Source organism: Cottoperca gobio, chromosome 14, assembly GCF_900634415.1.
Source record: "Cottoperca gobio chromosome 14, fCotGob3.1, whole genome shotgun sequence".
Lineage (NCBI taxonomy): Eukaryota > Metazoa > Chordata > Actinopteri > Perciformes > Bovichtidae > Cottoperca > Cottoperca gobio.
The window spans coordinates 9,773,901-9,793,211 of record NC_041368.1 but is presented as its reverse complement, the minus strand read 5'-3'; the positions used below and the strand labels follow the sequence as shown (position 1 = coordinate 9,793,211).

Here is a 19,311-nt window from a genome sequence, read left to right as displayed (position 1 = left end):
GGACGAGGCGTGCCATGGCTGCTGTGTTGTTATTGGGCAGTGGATCTTCCACATCATCTAACTCTCGGGACAGTTCAGTCCTGTCATGTCCACCATCCACTGCGCATCTGACCCGGGACATCTTCTACCAGAAACATACTGCTGAAACGAGCAGAGAGATACCCCACGAGCCACAACAAGAAGCAGGAAGTGTGTGAAACTGCCTCGGACAGGTTCAGCGAGGTAAGTTTGACTGTCCTCACTGTTTCAGGGGATGCAGGGTGCGTCTAGCTGTAAATATCCTGGATGTGGCTGTTTGAATGACACACTGCAGGAGCACTTTACACCGGGTGCGCTGTTTTATGAAGCGGCGCGGCGCTGACACTTCCTGGCGAGACGAGAGCCTCAAAACGTAAACAAACATTTACCCAAGATGCTGCTGCAAAAGTGACGTATCATTAGATGATATATTTACATATTTTGCCTCTCAAAAGACGTAAAGTTGTAATGCAGCAGTTGCTCCACCCTCACGCTACGTATATGTGACGGAAACGATGATTTATTTTGATAACCGACTTGTTTCTGAAGTATGAAAGGGCCTCTTTATGTAGTTTATGGCGGTCTTCCAAAACAGTAGAGATATCAGCTCAGTGTGCCACTAAAGACATCCTGCAGAGCATGACTGTGAGGTTAGAGGCCTCTTTCAGCATTGACAATAAAGGAACTAACGGAGTAGTTGATGCAGAGTTTGTATACAGTTCTCTGATTATAGCTACAACTTCCCTGTTTAAACGGATATCAAGTCATCTCCCCATCATTGGGTGGAGGACATGTATCATCAGATGTATGTTACTCTGAATGTTGTAAACAAACATTCAATCCAATAAGTGTTTTTAGACGACTTTTAGTCACCCAGTGGTGGATAGAAATGAGGCTAATGAGGCTGCACCAGTGATTATTTACAAGATTGATTAATCTGTCCATTATTCTCTGGATTAATCAATGAATTCACCCTCCAATTCCTTGTCTGACCAACAGTCTAACATATTTGGTTAAATATAACCTTCTTGTCTTCTGATCAGCTAATTCTCACTTCTGATCAGCTGGAACCAGTGCTTTTGTTTTGGCAATTTTGCATTGATTAATTATATCCTACTCTTCCTACTTCATCTACTCTCAAAATAATGTGGAAATCTTCAGTAGAAAAGAGTCAGTAAATAGCGGTGATCCATATGATTATTAGGAGATTATGCTCCTTCATGTGACATCATGCTTTGTTGTGTGAAACCTCTGTCTTAGTTCGGTTACCCCATCATGTGAGTCCCGTAGCTGATTGTAGAGGCGACTCTGGCAAAGGCTTCAGTGATGAAAACGGTCTCCTTGAGAAAGAAAACAACCCAGGTCACCTGTGCACAAAGGGGCATGCTGAGGCTGATCAGCTGAGATCTTTGCATGTAAAAACAGACACGCAGCTGTGAATCAGGTGACTGCAAATACCAACCTGAGGTGTGACCATTTGCTTTCAGTACGCAAACTGTGTGTGTGTGTGTGTGTGTGTGTGTGTGTGTGTGTGTGTGTGTGTGTGTGTGTGTGTGTGTGTGTGTGTGTGTGTGTGTGTGTGAGACCTAAAACAAACGGCCGTGTGTTTGCAGCTTGAAACTGAGATTGTTTTTTATTGAGTACACAAAAGCTGTGTCCACTATAAAATAACTTTGACGTAATATTCTGCGTGACTAATAAATTGTCTCACTTGAAAATATTTAACAAGAACACACATTGGGCACAGAAACTTAGATAGAAGTGTACGGTCTGCAGGGAATATCCCATCCTTTACCTCACAACATGTCTGGGGACAAAAAGGAGAACTGTTTATGAGAGCTACTTTAAGAGTATATTTGCCTGTGGGGCTTAATAATGACAAAGCTAAAAGAAAAACCTTAAGTGACTCAGACTGTGACTGCCAAATTCAACCCTGCTTATCTCTACTAAGCATGTAGAATGCTATATAACCAGGCAATTAACAGTTTTGCCTTTCAGCATTTGTTTAAAATCTGTTTATTTCTGTTTGAATCCTGTCCTCATTAATTTCTTTTCACAGGGTAAGCAGTCTGATCCCAGGCTCTCAACAACCATGTCGAACGAACGCACCCCTCTGATCACCTCTGGGGTATGCGGTCTGGCCGTGACCGCATGTGGCGTGGAGCCGGACCCCACCCCTGAATCGGGCTCCGGCACGCCAAGTAAAGGCCCTCGAAAAATGAACACTTTTTTTGGGGTGATGGTGCCGACCATCCTGTCCATGTTCAGCATCGTGCTGTTCTTGAGAAGCGGTGAGCGATCATGCGTGTGTGAAGAGATCAGAACAAGCTGTTTTGGGTGGGAGACAGTGGGTGTTTGTATGAATCCCTCACAATATAACTGAGTCATTGTGCTGTACAGTGGTGACTAACACTGATGTGATCTGTCTTGCAGGGTTTGTGGTCGGTCACGCGGGGCTGTTACAGGGTCTATTAATGGTGATTGTAGCCTACACCATTATATCTCTTACAATACTGTCTGTCTGTGCCATTTCCACCAACGGTGCTATACAAGGTGGTGGAGCCTACTGTATCCTTGAAGACCAAAAGGCTGTTTTTCTTGAGTGTTACTTGATCTTGCCTACAGTTTCCCTGTTTTCAGTTGAAACATCAACCTTAACTGAATGTGACCAGACATGATAAGTCGGTCTCTGGGACCGGAGTTTGGAGGAAGCATTGGTCTGATGTTCTTTTTGGCCAAAGTGTGTGCATGTGGAGAATATGTTCTCGGTCTTGTGGAGGCAGTACTTGACGTATTCGGCTCGGATCCTGGTATGTTGTTTTTGGTTCTGTACCTCACATACTTACTACATTTAGTACACACTTTTGTCTTGAGGATTCTTAGTTTTCTTCTCCCTCCGTTACAGAGTCGTCTGTGTCTAAGGGGGTGCGGATGCTTCCTCAGGGTTACTGGTACACAGTGCTGTACTCCTCAGTAGTCCTTCTGCTGTGTCTGTTCGTGTGTCTGGTGGGCGCGCACATCTACTCCCGCACCGCCTTCGTCATCCTACTGGTGGTCACTGTATCCTTGCTGTCCATCTTCATCAGTTCTGTGGCGGTCACACCTTTTGATATCGTGATCACCCACAAGGGATCTGGCAACGAGAGCCTCCACTACAACACCAGCTACACAGGCTTCAGCGTTACCACTCTGCGGAACAACCTGGGTTGTGAGTGTTGGGGCATGACGTTGGTGTTAATGAGGATATGAAAGTACATTCACAGGCAAAGCTGCATGGTTAATTTAGGGGCATCTATTAAAGGCGTCACTGTTTTTCCTCTTCTTTTTTCTCATTGCAGCTGGTTACTCTTTGGACTACAGCACCAACTCTGTGATGTCTTTTGCCACCGTGTTTGCCGTCTTTTTCACCAGCTGCACTGGGATTATGGCCGGAGCCAACATGTCAGGTTAAAGCTTCTTGTCTTCCATGCATTATCACATTGAAGTGAAAGGTGTCAGTGCCACATGCATGTGGAATGTAACTGGAGTATTTTTCCATTATGCCATTGCTAATTTGATCCTTTTTGAATTATGTGTAGAGTTGCAAGGATTAGTCGACTAATTGGTTAGTCGATCGACAGAAAAATAATCCCCAAATATTTTGATAATTGTTAAATTTAGTTTTCATTCACATATATCATTCAACTGTTTTCAGCCTCTCAAATATGGAGATTTCCTGCTTTTCTCTGTTTTATATCATATTAAACTGACCATCTTCGAGTTTGGACTGACAAAGCAAGACATTTAAAGACCTCACCTTGCACATTGAGAAAGTGGGATGGACATATTATTGACCAAAATATTCATTGATTTAATGAACTATTTAATGAAAATTTCACTAGAAAATAATCTGCCGATTATTTTCTAGTGAAATTTTCTAATGAAAATTGTCGTTAGATTAATTGTGTGCATGTCGACAATAATGTTAAAGACTTCAGTAAATCTGCCGTGTACACAGAAACGTGCACACCCTGATGTTTGTTCTCAATCTGCATAACTCTGAAGGTGAGCTGAAGACACCGAGTGTGTCCATCCCAAAAGGCACCATCGTAGCCGTCTTCTACACTTTCACAGTCTACGTCCTCCTCTTCATCTTGGTCAGCGCCACCTGTGACAGGTCTGAGATGGTTCATAATAATGTTGTCTGATACTTAAAGATGGATCAACAATCAAATTAGAAGTCATTTGTTTCTTTTTCTTTAGGACCCTGCTGATTCAGGATTATGGGTTCCTCCAGAGAATAAACATTTGGCCGCCGTTAGTCACCGTCGGGATATACTGCGCTTCTCTGTCAGCTGCAATGTGCTCCATGATCGGAGCGTCCCGTATCCTCCATGCTCTCGCTCTGGATCACCTCTTTGGTAAGGCTTGAGGTTTTTGCTCCTCGTATATCAGTGCCTTCTTCTTCTTCAGTCGTTTTCTAAAATACTTTTGTTTTCCCTCACAGGTTTGCCATTGGCTCCAGCTGCCATCACATCGAGCTCGGGGAATCCGTGGGTAGCAGTGCTGTACACCTGGGGGCTGGCACAGGTGAGCGGAGTTTTTGCAGTGCACGTATTTTCACAATTACAACTAGTGTCCTAAGCTGTGGTTTGTGTTTGTGTTTCAGTGTGTAGTGTTTGCAGGCCAGCTCAATGCTGTAGCAAGTCTGGTGACGGTTTTCTACTTGCTTGCCTACGCTGCGGTTGACCTGGCCTGTTTGGCTCTAGAGTGGGCGTCGGCACCAAATTTCAGGTAATAAAAGAAAGAATCCCTATTAAAAGACAAATAAGAAATCAGTAGACATTGCGATCATATGATTCAACAGCCTGTTATTAGATCCAAAAGTGAATATCCCAATTTAAATACTGGGTGCTGAGATTTCTGTTACTTATTAAAAGTGCCATGATTGAGTGTGGCATAAATTCTGGAAAAAGCCAAACATTATGAGGTAACCTAAAGTGTCGTCTTTTATATGCTCAGAAAGTGAGATTTAAAATCCAGAAATGTTAGCACTAGTTCTTAACATTATATAATTTAACAACCCAATCAGCCCACCTCGGATTTATTACCCTCATATTTTTTATTGGACAATAAAGTCATATTTATTGTCTATCTTCGCTTCTGTTTTTCATGTGCCTGGTGGCCTCAGTTCTCTGTCTCTGTGTATTTAACAGACCAACCTTCCAGCTCTTCTCCTGGCACACCTGCCTGCTGGGGATCCTAAGCTGTTTAGTGATGATGTTCGTCATTAACCCCGTGTACTCCTCGGGCAGCATCGTCATCCTGTTACTGCTGCTGCTTTTCCTCCACTACAGATCGCCCACCAGCAGCTGGGGCTACATCAGCCAGGCTCTCATTTTCCATCAGGTACTATATGTGGACCACGGTTATAATAGTTTAATAGTAGTTTAATTTTATTGTAGTCTTTTCAAATTCATTTCAGCGTGTTTGCTAGTTTTAGTTTTAAATTGCGTTCAATTTCTCTGATCACGAGGATTGACAGTTCAAATTCATGCTGTCTTCTTTCAGAAGTGATATATATTATATTATTATATATTATAGCTTAAAACCTTTTGAAATTAATTAACGTTAATTTTTACTTTATTTTAATTATTTGTTAACCAGGCAATACTGTTTCAGTTTTCTGAAACTAAATGAAAATGATATCCTTTGTAACAATATGTTTCACTGCTTTCTTTTCGTTTTTAATTGCAGTTTTAGTTTACGATAATAATCATACACACACACACACTCACACACGCGCATACACACATGCACACAAACAGACATGCAGTACAACAATTGCAGTACAAAAGTGTCAACAATGCTCTGTCTTCTTTTTGGTTTAGGTACGTAAGTATCTGTTGATGCTGGATGTGAGAAAAGACCACGTGAAGTTCTGGAGGCCGCAGATGTTGTTAATGGTGGCCAACCCTCGCTCCTCCTGTCAGCTCATCCTTTTTGTCAACCAGCTGAAGAAGGGAGGACTGTATGTGTTGGGCCACGTGCAGCTGGGAGATCTGGGTAATTCTCTGTGATGGCCATCTGCAGCTAGCAGTATCAAATTATTCTTATCTTTGAACCACTGTGTAGGTTTAGTAACCAACTGAAACTCACCTTTTGGCCTTTTCATGTGTCTGGAAGCCCTGCACTGATGTATTCAATCCACACGGCATCATCTGATTATTTGTATCATTCAGTCAGAGAGCACAAGAACAGGATGAGCAGGATATATTAAAGATTGAAGTCCACCAGCACCATCATGGAAGGCTTTTGCTTTCCATCTGCTGCTTCTCTTGCATTATTAATAAGAACACAAGTTTCCTCTGTATCACTGTTGCATCAGACCTGAGAGTTTACAGCAGCCAAATGTGTAGCTCCTTGCTTTTCTTTTGCTATGTAGGCACATATCCTACATTATAGAAAATCTATTGTGTGATGCACCCCAAGGATTCAGAGAACAATGTGCTGACAAATTAACTCAGTTTACCCATCTGCCCCCTGGTGAACGTTAGGATGCATTGCAAAGTCTACAAACAATGCTATTAGATCATTTACTTACTCGTGGTGGAAAGAAACAAAGTACATTTACTTAAGAACAGTACCTAAGTGCAATTTTGGCATCTGTTGTTGGTAATTACTTTTCAAATTAAACCCTACCTTTATGGCTTGTGACTGCCTAGGTTGCATTATCCAATATTTATATAAATCATTTAATATTATAAAATAAACAATAGTTAATAATAGACCAAACTAACTATATATATATAGTTATGCATTGATGCATCACTAAAAATGTAATAACTAATACAGAACTAGTCATTTTACTTTAAGTACAATCATAGGATAACATGTATGTACTTATGTGGGTTTTTAAAAGCAGGACTTTTACTTGTAATGGAGTATTTTTACATTGTTGTACTTTTACTTAAGTACAGGATTTGAGTACTTCTTCCACAACTGTTCTACTGAAATGTGTTTAATAGTATTGCATGTATGGCATTAAGTGCTGTATTGTTGTGTTACAGACTCCCTGCCCTCAGACCCGGTCCAGCAGCAGTACAACTTCTGGTTGAGCCTGGTTGATAAACTGGGGGTGAAGGCCTTTGTAGACCTGACGCTGTCTCTATCCGTCAGACAGGGAACACAGCATCTGCTGCGCATCACAGGCCTCGGTAAACTCAGATTTTTCTCATCCCTGCCATACCAACATTCAGTACAGATTTCCATGTTGCTTTATCTGCACTTCTGTTTCCTTCTACAAGGTGGCATGAAACCAAACACACTTATTTTGGGTTTCTATGACGGCTGCACTCCTGAAGACTTCTTCCTACAAGATTCTGCATTCTGTGACTCTTCCATGGGACGAGGCAGTGAGGGCGAATATAATTTTGGGGTCGATTTGCCTTCATTACAGGCCCATTTCCCCCCAGTCCGACATGTTGAGAGTCCACGCTGGCTATCGCCAGAGGAGTACGTAGGGATAATTTCTGACGCCATTAAAATGAACAAGAACGTGTGTGTCGGCCGTTATTTCTTCCAGTTAGAGGGCGAGGATAAAGATAGCAAGGTGGACGGATCAGAGCGGACAATCGATGTGTGGCCTCTCAACCTGCTCCAGCCAGGCAGCCGTGACTACGAGGACGTGTGCAGCCTCTTCCTGCTGCAGATGGCCTGCGTGCTTAACATGTCCAACAAATGGCGCCATGCAAGAATGAGAATCTTCCTGAATGTGGAGACCGAGTCCAGCGACCAGGGCTGGGTGGTTAACGAAGAGACGTTCCGAGAGTTGCTGAAGAAGCTGAGGATCAGGGCGTCGATAAAGATCGTGCCGTGGGACTCTGTGGTGCAGCACCACGTTCAGCCGGACGGGGAGGCTGCTCCAGAGCCAACACGAGCCCTGTCCGAGGACTTCTTGTCCGCAGTGAACAATATGTTGATGGAGCACAGCTCACAAGCCGCTGTTCGCTTCCTGTATTTGCCTCGGCCCGATGCTCAACGCAGCCAGTCACAGCAGTACTTGGCTCAGGTGGAAGCAGTGACCAATAGTTTGGGGCCAACGCTTCTGATTCACGGTGTCACCCCAGTCACATACACAGATCTGTGAGCATGTCATGAGTTGTGTTCATAGGTATTGTAGGTGCAGCAAAGTCTTATCTGTAAGTTTAAACTCTGGTTACATGTAAAATGAACACATAATATAAAGAAAAGGGGATGCTAAGGCACAGTATGTAGCACCACTTACTATACGTTCACCGAATGCAGATTTTGTTGTTGCCACTCAAGCTTACAAAAGGACCACAGTCTAGTGCATTTTTAATATACACCACTTGAGAATTTTGCATATAAATAGGATATTTTCCTATTAACATATTACTTGAACTAGCTTGGTGATTGAGCCAAGAACATGGGGGAATACTAACTTTTGTGAGTGTGATTTATGTTGATATAAGCTCTTGTCTGCATTAGCTTTAAGCCTGTCTTTTCACATGAGACGGAAGTTTAAAATGTGTCATAGACTCAATTTGTTTTGGCAATACGGGTTGTCTAGGCCATTGACTATAGAAATGTCTATATATATTTATTTTTTTTCAGGGATGAAATGATGAATTTGTGATAACAAGTGGCCTCTGTAAAAACATTTTCCTGGTTCAGTTTCTTAATGGTATTGTGTTAATGCATAATAATTTTTTTTTATTTTTTTTTTTTAACTCCTTAATTTTTTTCTTCTACATTCTCACATGTCTGCTGGATCAAGTGATCCAAAGACTTTTTGTTTCGGATCTGATTTCTGAGTTCTTATTTTAAGTTTTCCATGCAATGTATTTTTTGATGTGCATCTCTAGTGTTCACATAGGGAACTGTTTTTTATACATTTGACCTTAGAATGAGGAACAGCATGTGTTGCTGTTGTATGCGCTTATTTGAATGATAATACACTGGGATTATGTGCTTCATGGTGCAGACTCAAAATTACACCAAAAAGGGATAAAAAAATTAATGGTTACACTGGAGGTTTTATTCTAATCCAGTCTGTTAGGACCAGGACCAACGATGCTTCGGACCAAATCAAGGTTGAAACCATAGCAAGTTGTCAACATTTTCTTTGCGAAACACAGAATAAAATGTTACTGCTTTATTGTCATGTTTCGTTTGATAGTGCTTGAACAATCACATGGACCTTTTTTTTTTTTTTAACAAAACACAAATAGGAAGTTGTTGAAAAACCTGTTTGCACAACCTTTTGGCACGTTCCATCTTGAGCTGTGGTTAACGGTCCATGAGAAGGCCTAAAAGGACTGAGTCATGTATATTAACGGCCGTTACTACATGTACTAAATGTATTAAACTGCTGTTTGTTTGTCAGGTGTAAATACATGAAAAACGTACTGTGTATCGGTATCTTTGTAACTGTCATTGTAAAACAAATAATATGCATTTAAAGAAGAGATTGCTTAAATGCAATATAAACAGATTGTGTCTGTATATCTTTCAAGTTTAATAGTATAAATATTAATCATGTTATGCTCTCCTGCAGACTCGCTACATAAATAAGTAAAAACTTTATGCAATAGTTGAGAATAAATAATTGTACAACATTTTTTTTTTTTACATGTAGAGTATAGCCTATTTATTACATTAACCTTCTTCAAAAGTCAACATTCATGTCAGTTAGAACTTCAGATTCTGTGCAGATGCAGGCACCTGACTATTCCTCCTTTTCACCAAGCTTTTCCTTGCACACTCTTTCATCATATTTGCTGGCTGTAGCGATATTTCGTAGCTTTCTTATTAAGAATGGTGACATACGAAACCAGTCCGGCAGGAGTATTGAGAGAACCGTGTTCTGTAGGATAATGGGAAAGAGAAGGAGAGACAGTAAGATATCGCAGCAGCTGACAGTTTATAAGTGATCACAGTCTCTCATCTCTCTGACCTGGAGTGCGTGGGACAGACAGCCACTGGTGTAGCTGGAGTGACCCACGGTGTTCAAGGCCTCACGGGCGAACTCTGGTGCACTCTTCACAATGCAGTTGACTGTCATGTTTCTCGTCATGTTGGTGGACACCATGAAGGGGGCCACACACTGGGTAAAAATGGACTGTGTTTGACAGGTTGAACTTCCCTTAACATACATATTTTGAAAAAAAGTTGTTAAAAGTGGTTTTCCGTTTGAGCACTGAGATAGAAAAAAACACTGAGTCCAGTGTCAAACACTATCTAAAGCACAGTGTGTTTGATGCAGCGTGTGTGAGAGCAGCACGAGGCTAAGGTTCATTTTATAAGCTGCATGTTTGTTCAACCAATAAAACACTGCAAATCTTTGGCTGATAACAACAGAAACCTCAAATGTAGCTTTCTTTGACAGCCAAATGTAAGGGATCAATGCACCTGCAAAAGTGTTTTTAGTGGTACTGAGTCATTAAGAAATTGGTTGGTTGGTTGCTGCTGTTACTTATCATTATTCTACAATTAAAGGTCAGTGGCTGGAAATAATATATTTTAAATGGTGGCGGGTTGCCTTTAGTATAGCACATAGATAGACAGGAAAGGGGAAGAGAGGGGACGTCATGCAGCAAAGGGCCGCGAGTTGGATTCGAACTCGCGCCGCGGGTAAGAACACAACCTCGGTACGTGGGGCACCCATGCTACCAGGTGATAGATACCGGCAAATTGATTGGCTGCTTGCCAAATACTGTTGTCGTCGTCATTGTCTCGTAATTGGCAGAAGTTTAGTATTTATTTTAAAGAAGGAAATAACTGCGCTCACCATGATGAACAATGCGGATTATCTTTAACAGCACACATTTGAAGATTGAAGATACACTTAAAATGAAACACGGTACCCACCAGCCGCGGGATGTTGTTATAAACCAAACCACTTGAGAAAATTATCAGTTTTAATGTGGAGTGGTCCTTCAGGAAAAAATGGTCAACTGCTAGGTCGTTAGAAAAGATTTCTTAATAAATATAAAACACCCTGGGGAAGGACTGAGAGGACTACCAAACATAAAAGGAGCAGAAAATGCGGTAAAATTGCACTTCCTCGGCAGAGCTAACACAAACAGTTACCCCAAGCGCACGCACAACTGATAACAGCTATGTTCCCAGTGGGATTATCACCACGTGTTAAATTGAGGGGAAGTAGTTTTTCCCACCATTTTTTCAACCTTAAAAACGCCACTGACCAGGAATTTTATATTTTTTATAAAAGGATTGTTTATGATACATTTCTTTCCCCCAGCTTGATCGAATTACCTAAGTATTTCATACTTTACCTGAACAATAATTCCCTTTGACTTGTACTCCGCATGCAGACATTGAGAGAAATATGTTACAAAAATCTGTAATAAATAAGAAAGTCAAAGTCATGAAATTGTGCACTGTGTGTTTGAATGAATGGGTGCACGTGAATAACAGAATACCTGCATTAAAAAGTACCTTAGTGGCAGAATAAAGGGACAACAAAGGCTGTGGTCGGACGCCCACTTCAGAGGAGATATTGATGATCAGCCCTGTCCCTCTGGGAAGACAAACATCCATAAATGAATCCTATATCGTCATTATATCAAGCGTTCATTTCTGGATGTTTGTGACAATACCTTTCAACCATGCCTGGAAGAACCAGTCTGGTCATCTGAGTGAATAAAATATGAATCATCATCATTTTTCTTCAATAATAGCCATTAACAAAAACCCAAACTGTGATACGTTGGAAAATGTGACTTCATAAACACAACTATACAATACATATTCAATATCATACCTGAGAGACTGACAGCATGTTACAGTTGATAACCTGAGTGATTTTCTGGTCAGAATAATCATACAAGGGAAACTGTGAGTTATAAATTTGAGACAAACACAACCTCTAATAGTCAGTAAAAATAAATCATATATTGTATTGTCTTCAGAAAATGACATTTATTAATCAGAAATTACCTGTTCAGCATCTGGTATTTCCAGGAAATAGGCAAAATGATCAGAATAGCTCATTCCTACATTGTTAACTGTGTGAGATACAAAGACACAAACAACCTTCGTTAATAAGCATTTGATTCATGTATTTGGCCTGTCAGAGTCTGCACATACATTTTGCATTGCTGATTTTGGTCTGACAAGATTTAGGAGGAATTTGCTTGTGTTCAAATAACATGCAGTTGAATTAGCCTTTAAAAGGTAAGAAAACACATTTTTACATAAAAAGAAATGAGAGGATTGATAGCACTCACTACAGAGATGAAGCTTCAGCCATGGGACAGTTAGCTTAGCTTTGCAAAAAGACTGTTTCCCTCTATTTCCAGTCATTATGCCAAGCTAAGATAACCAGATGCTGGCTATAGCTTCAAATGTAGTATTGTTCTTCTGATCAAGGCAAAAAATAAATAAATAGATATCCAGCTGCTGGAATTGTTTTCTCCGTCAATGGTTTCTAGAAGAATGGCATGTAATATCAATTTATAAAACATCTGAATAACTTCCTAGTGCTTTTTTTGTGCTGTAATTAGTTGTCCTGTTACCCAGAATCCCAATCTCCAGTCCCTGTAGTTCTTCCGCTATAGCAGGGTAGATACTCTGGCCATCTTTGAAGTCCACTTGGATGATTTGAGTCTTTCGTCCATACTGATCTTCTGAGGGAGACACATTTTTAGGGGAGTTATTTCTGCTCTAGGATTGCACATGGAAAGACAAATGTGTTTACTATAACCGCAAAACATCTGTAGACCAACAGTATTATTTTCACTCTCTCACCGATCTCTTCGGCAATCATTTGAAGCTTATCATCAGATCTGCTCACCAAAACAACATCCAGGCCTCTTCGTGCCAGCTAGAGGGAGAGATGCAAGACAGGCAGGCTTGATGGTTCTTTTAACAATCTGTGCAGGTGAAATCTGAAACACTCGATCTAAAACATCTTAACAAACATCAACCAGCCGTCCCCAGCTTCTTGAAATGTGGACCCAAAAAATTGAGATAAAATGTTAAAAAGTTGGAGAATCACCTCACTGGCATAAGCTTTACCAATGCCTGATGTGGCACCAGTGACAACTACACAAAGGAGAAAGCACAGACATGTTAGAGGAATCTATTATACTTTAATGTTAGAATTATAAAAAACCTATGTACATTTGTTTTGCACGGTTATCAAGTCATGACAGAAGAAGACACGAGATGTGGATTTCACTACCAAGACACGATCCATTTGACCCTCATCGGACTCATCTCTGACGGGGATGAGTCGGCCTATAGGTGGGAGATTGACCGACTGGTGACCTGGTGCAGTGTGAACCACTTGGAGCTCAAAGCTCTAAAGACAGTGGAGATGATAGTTGACTTCAGGAAGAGCCCAGCCACACCTGCCCCAATAACCCTGTGTGACTCCCCTGTGGACACAGTGGAGTCCTTACACTTCCTGGGCACCATCATCGCCCAGGACCTGAAGTGGGAGCTGAACATCACCTTCCTCGTCAAAAAAGCACAGCAGAGGATGTACTTCCTGAGGCAGCTGAGAAAATTCAACCTGCCAAAGACGATGATGGTGCACTTCTACACTGCCATCATCGAGTCTATCCTCACCTCCTCCATCATCATCTGGTACGCTGCTGCCACTGACCGGGACAATGTCAGACTTGCCAGCGTGTCATTCGCTCTGCGGAGAAGGTGATCAGCTCCAATCTGCCATCCCTCCAGAACCTGTATGCCTCCAGGACCCGGAAGCGTGCAGGTAAGATTGCGGCAGACCCCTCCCACCCTGGACACATACTTTTTGAGTCACTTCCATCCGGCAGGAGGCTGCGGTCCATCAGGACCAAAACTTCACGTCATAAGAACAGTTTCTTCCCCTCTGCAGTTGGCCTCATCAACAAGGCCAGAGACCCCCACTGACACTGTCTCTCCCTCCCCCCCTCTACACGTTACATTAACCTGTCTGATCCCCGGCACCATGACCACGCCCCCCTACCACAGCATCATTCTCTTTGGGGAGAAGGCGATTGGTTGCACTGACTATTTGGCAGATTTCTGCTTTTATTCTACCACCACTATTGCACAGCTCCTCCACTTTTAATTAAGATATATTGTACATATGTTTTTACATTCTGTACATTCTTTTTTCTATATTTATATTTCTTGTACACAATCTTTTAATTTGTATTTTATAGAAGTTTTCTTTTTAATAATATTTCTGTATTTGCTCTTATTTGTTATTTCTCCTACTGTGTTTATGTATGCACCATTCCACACCAAAGCAAATTCCTTGTATGTGAAAACCTGCTTGGCAATAAACCAAATTCTGATTCTGATGTCCATCCATCCATCCATCTATCGTCTACCGCTTATCCGGGTTCGGGTCGCGGAGGGAGCAGCTCCAGTAAGGAACCCCAAACTTCCCTTCTCCGGGCCACATCCGCCAGCTCCAACTGGGGGATCCCGAGGCGTTCCCAGGCCAGTGAGGAGATAATCTCCCCACCGAGTCCTAGGTCTTCCCTGGGGTCTCTTCCCAGCTTGTACCCGTGATCTCGTTCTTTTGGTCATGACCCAGCCTTCATGACCATAGGTGAGGGTAGGAACGAAGATCGCCCGGAAGATCAAGAGCTTTGCCTTCTGGCTCAGCTCTCTTTTCGTTACAACGGTGCGGTAAAGCAAATGCAATACCGCCCCCGCTGCTCCGATTCTCCGGCCAATCTCTCACTCCATCATGCCCTCACTCGCGAACAAGACCCCAAGGTACTTGAACTCCTTCACTTGGGGTAAGGGCTCATTCCCTACCTGGAATAGGCAATCCACCGGTTTCCTGCTGAGAGCCATGGCCTCAGATTTTGAGGTGCTGATCCTCATCCCAACCTCTTCACGCTCGGCTGTGAACCGATCCAGTGACTGCTGAAGGTCACAGACGGATGATGCCATCAGGACCACATCATCTGCAAAGAGCAGCGATGAGATCCTCAGGCCACCGAACTGCAACCCCTCTCCTCCACGACTATGCCTCGACATCCTGTCCATGAAAATCAGAAACAGGATTGGTGATAAAGCGCAGACCTGGCGGAGGCCAACATTAACTGGGAACGAGTCCGACTTACTGCCGAGTATCCGGACACAACTCTCGCTTTTGGGCGTACAGGGATTGGATGGCCCTCAGAAGTGACCCTCTCACCCCATACTCCCACAGCACCTCCCACAGTATCACCCGGAGTACCCGGTCATACGCCTTCTCCAGATCCACAAAACACATGTAGACCGGTTGGACGTACTCCCAGGCCCCCTCCAGGATCCTTGCGAGAGTGAAGAGTTGGTCCGTTGTTCCACGACCAGGACGAAATCCTCATTGTTCCTCTTCAATCAGAGGTTCGACTATCGGCCGAACCCTCCTTTCCAGCACCTTGGAGTAGACTTTACCAGGGAGGCTGAGAAGTGTGATACCCCTGTAGTTGGCACACACTCTCTGGTCCCCCTTTTTAAATAGGGGAACCACCACCCCGGTCTGCCAACCCCTAGGCACTGTCCCAGACTTCCACGCAATGTTGACGAGGCGTGTCAACCAAGACAGCCCAAAGCCTTCAGCATTTCTGGACGGATCTCATCAACCCCTGCGGCTTTGCCACTGTGGAGTTGTTTGACTACCTCAGTGACTTCCATCAGGGAAATTGACGAGCTTCCAGCTCTGCCTCTACCATAGAGGGCGTGTTAGTCGGATTCAGGAGTTCCTCAAAGTGCTCGTTCCACCGCCCGATAACCTTCTCAGTCGAAGTTAGCAGGGTCCCACCCTTGCTGTACACAGCTTGGATGGTTCCCCGCTTCCCCCTCCTGAGGTTCCGAACGGTTTTCCAGAAGCACCTTGGTGCCGACCGAAAGTCGTTCTCCATAGCTTCTCCGAACTTCTCCCACACCTGCTGCTTTGCCTCTGCCACGGCACGTTAAAGTCTCCCAGACTACGGAGTCCCCTACTGGAGCCCCCTGCAGGAGCCCCCTGCAGGGCTCCATTCAGGGTCTCCAAGAAGGCCGGATACTCAGTACTGCGGTTTGGGGCATAGGCACAAACAACAGTCAGAGTTTTCCCCCTCATAACCCGAAGGCGTAGGGAGGCGACCCCCTCGTTCACCGAGGTGAACTCCAACGTAGCGGCGCTCAGCCGACGCCTCACACCTTGGGCAACTCCAGAGACGAATAGAGTCCAACCCCTATCCAGGAGTATGGTTCCAGAGCCAAGACTGTGCGTAGAGGTAAGCCCCACCAGATCCAACTGTTATCGCTCCACCTCCCGCACTAGTTCCGGCTCCTTCCCCCACAGAGAGGTGACGTTCCACATCCCCACAGCCAGCCTCTGCTGCCCGGGTCTGGTCCGTCGAGGTCCCTGACCATCACTGCCACCCGTGTGACAGCGCACCCAACCCCAGCGGTTCTTCCTGTGAGTGGTGGGCCCACAGGATGGATGGATGGGAGGCACCAAGTAACTTCTTTGGCTGTGCCCGACCGGGCTCCGTGGCAAACCCGGCCACCAGGCGCTCGCTGTCGGGCCCTCCCTCTGGGCCTGGCTCCAGACGGGGGCCCCGGGCTTCCTCCGGGCAGGGTCTCTCCTTCTCTTTCCCTTTTTTTCATGAGGTCGTTTTGATGTGATGTTCTTATGTACAAATGCAAGTTTAAAATGTAATATTACACCTGCCATTGCTTTTTTCTTTCTTGTAGTCAGTATATTGTTTTTATCTGGTGTTAAAACATTACCTCTAGAATAATCCAGTCTGCTCATTTATCAAACTCTTCAACCAGTTTAAAATGCCAACAATTGTTTTTGGAATTTAAGTCTGAGCTAAATTGTCTATTTTGCAAAAATGTCGCACATAATTCTGCATTTCAATCTGAACTTCAAGTAAAAATGTTATTTGTTAAATCGTCCAAGTATAAAGCAGAGTCGAAGGACAATGGTGAGCTCTAAGTGGTAACACTTGAGAGGGAGGCATGGGAGGGGAAACGTTAGAGGAAGAGGAGGAAAATGTCCTGAAACACCCCCTGTTGTTAGGCCAGAGAAAACACTCCTTGGCACTGTATGTGGATGTCAGAAACCCAAGACAAAAGGCCCAGTTTCTTTTCATTTACTTCTGTGTATTCTATTTGAACCCCAAATGATTTTTTTCTTTAGAAAAAGTGTCAGAAAAACTGCACCAACTTAACAAAGAAATATGTGTGTCTATCTGTAGTGGATTGAAATGTTTTCTGGCAAAAAGACGGAAATGTCCCATCAAGTAGGAATGTGAACAGCTTATCAAGTCCCTTATCAAACTGCCTTCACAGAAAGGAAGCCTGGTGCAACTGATGGATTTCAGTGCTGCAAGAAAATGTTCCCACACCTTGGCTGTCTGCACTCAGTTGTGCACTAACATAAAGTATTTTTAATTAGGAACTACATCATCCACCTGTTTCAGAATTGAACAGAGTTAGTCAGTGAAAGATGCATTAGCTATAATTTCATATAGTACACTTTGAATAACTGTGAGGTGCCTGTGCAGACACCCTAAGGATTATAAAAGACGCCAAAACAACCAGACGTAAGAACTTGTTTTTCCTGCGGGCTGTCCCTTTTAATATACACTTAAATTCCTCATACACTGTCAACAACCCTGTAAAACCAAAACATCCACTGCTCCCATTATAGATTATAACTTTACAGTTTTTAATGCATTTTTTAAATGTTATATATTCATATCATCTGTAACTGTCAATATGAATCCTACACGCTGTATAGTATATAGATGTATACATATACATGCTGTACATAATCATCCAGCCCATGCATATCCATTCAGTATTTATTTCTTGTATATAGATGTTTTTTATTCTATTTTAATTTCATCATTGGTGCTTTTCATATATATATATATATATATATATATATATATATATATATCTTGATACTTTTTTTTCACATACTTGTCTACATAATAGTCCTTTCTAGTATTTACCTTTTATTTGTGCAGCTTTTTTGTCCTTGATGTTATACCTATTATTTAAGTACATTGTGAGCAATGCAACAAAAAAAGACTGAGTCAAGTTACTTGTATATGTATACATACTTAGCCAATAAATATATTATATTATACATATGTTCTATGTATGTGTAGCATGAAGGGGCTACAACTTACATTTCATTGTGCATCCCTGTGTCATAAAATAAACAAATTCTATTAACATTTAACCTTGAATCTGAAACTGTTAACATTTTGTTTAGATATAAGAGCAGCTTGTAAGAGAAGTACATTTTCTTTGACATTACCTGCCCATTGCCCATATGTCCTTAAATCCACTTGCCAAAGCTCGGACAAAACAAACTGTCTGAATCCACACCAACATCCCCAGGCCAGTTTCAGCAGGTAGAAAACAAGAGTAAATCCCCCAATGATGGCCAGCACGTCATAAAATGACATTTTGCAGCAAGGCTCTTGACTGAACAGGATTTCCCTTGACGAACAAAGTTTTAAAAGTCGGTTAATCCTATTTTTATATTAGAGGAAATGAGAACTTTTTTTATATACTGTACTCCTCCCACAATGTTCCACCCCTCACTGTGTGCAGCTGTCTGACACTGTGAGCTTGGCAGACAACAGATGCACCTGAAGCTTTCAAACTCTGCAGACTGAATTGAAGGAACTGTTTACATTTGTTAGGTCGTCATTCAAAGATGCAACACAATTCTTTTGTCCAGAAATCTTGCAGAAACAGCCACCTCAACTGCTCCAAGTGTTGCTACTGCATCTAAATCTCATCTACAAGCATCTTAAAGATCATGCGGATTCTTTTAGATCTTCATACTTTATATATTTCTTTAGGTCTTTTCAGGCCTTTAACTTAACATACTGTGTTAGGTACAACATGGTTAAGTACTGAAATATTTATGGATGATCATACTTTTCTGGTTGCAGAGTATTGATAATATTATAGTAGTATTATTAATTATAAGAATAACGTTTTATTTTTAAATATACTAAAAACATCTAATTACAATTAAATGCATGTTTGGATGATCTAAAAAAATAAGAATAATAACTGTTAAAAGCTGCTGACAAAAATCTGATATGTCAATAGGGATCTCTTAAATTTGTTACAATGCATTATGTGCAGGGGAATTTTGAAGGCTCTTTCTCAGGTGTTCTGTATGGTAGTAAAAACTCAAAGCAAGTCAATAAATGACCACCAGATAAATGTTTTCTATTGGCAGGTTGAGCTTCTCCATTCTTCTTGCATTAATGTTAGATAAACAAAATCACTAAAACAAGAAATTTA

At 42.3% G+C, this 19,311-nt stretch overlaps 2 protein-coding genes across 13 annotated transcripts; one reads left to right on the top strand and one right to left on the bottom strand.

The window, feature by feature from the left end:
• On the top strand, positions 1-9,512 carry slc12a9 (solute carrier family 12 member 9). 4 transcript variants are annotated; one of them, XM_029447862.1, is made up of 15 exons: positions 1-222; positions 1,279-1,462; positions 2,078-2,309; positions 2,452-2,586; positions 2,691-2,828; positions 2,924-3,226; positions 3,357-3,464; positions 4,063-4,174; positions 4,261-4,418; positions 4,505-4,587; positions 4,667-4,791; positions 5,214-5,406; positions 5,889-6,063; positions 7,068-7,214; positions 7,305-8,146. In XM_029447862.1, the coding sequence occupies exons 3-15, from the start codon at positions 2,111-2,113 to the stop codon at positions 8,144-8,146; spliced, it is 2,718 nt and encodes a 905-aa protein (XP_029303722.1). In that variant the 5' UTR covers positions 1-222; positions 1,279-1,462; positions 2,078-2,110. The 4 variants fall into 4 exon arrangements, with proteins under 4 accessions (XP_029303722.1, XP_029303723.1, XP_029303724.1 ...); XM_029447864.1 differs by lacking the exon at positions 1-222 and adding an exon at positions 323-391; XM_029447863.1 differs by lacking the exon at positions 1,279-1,462.
• A 114-nt stretch (positions 9,513-9,626) lies between these two features.
• hsd20b2 (hydroxysteroid (20-beta) dehydrogenase 2) lies at positions 9,627-18,500 on the bottom strand. Of its 9 annotated transcripts, none has more exons than XM_029447866.1 (11): positions 18,305-18,500; positions 13,043-13,089; positions 12,793-12,868; positions 12,561-12,671; positions 11,983-12,050; positions 11,807-11,878; positions 11,643-11,677; positions 11,482-11,563; positions 11,319-11,384; positions 9,977-10,126; positions 9,627-9,886 (listed from the first exon to the last, which is right to left on the bottom strand). In XM_029447866.1, exons 1-11 carry the CDS (start codon positions 18,453-18,455, stop codon positions 9,749-9,751), a joined length of 996 nt encoding a protein of 331 aa, XP_029303726.1. In that variant the 5' UTR covers positions 18,456-18,500; the 3' UTR covers positions 9,627-9,748. The 9 variants fall into 9 exon arrangements, with proteins under 9 accessions (XP_029303726.1, XP_029303728.1, XP_029303729.1 ...); XM_029447868.1 differs by having other exon boundaries at positions 11,807-11,851; XM_029447869.1 differs by having other exon boundaries at positions 11,807-11,851; positions 11,983-11,993.
• Positions 18,501-19,311: the final 811 nt, after the last annotated feature.

Coding starts and splice junctions, on each gene's coding strand:
- slc12a9 (XM_029447865.1), top strand. CDS start 2,111: ATGTCGAACGAACGCACCCCTCTGATCACCTCTGGGGTATGCGGTCTG. Junction 2,829..2,923: donor CGTATTCGGCTCGGATCCTG/GTATGTTGTTTT, acceptor CCTCCGTTACAG/AGTCGTCTGTGTCTAAGGGG. Junction 4,588..4,666: donor ACACCTGGGGGCTGGCACAG/GTGAGCGGAGTT, acceptor TTTGTGTTTCAG/TGTGTAGTGTTTGCAGGCCA.
- hsd20b2 (XM_029447866.1), bottom strand. CDS start 18,455: ATGTCATTTTATGACGTGCTGGCCATCATTGGGGGATTTACTCTTGTT. Junction 13,090..18,304: donor GACATATGGGCAATGGGCAG/GTAATGTCAAAG, acceptor TCCTTTGTGTAG/TTGTCACTGGTGCCACATCA. Junction 9,887..9,976: donor GTCTGTCCCACGCACTCCAG/GTCAGAGAGATG, acceptor ATTATCCTACAG/AACACGGTTCTCTCAATACT.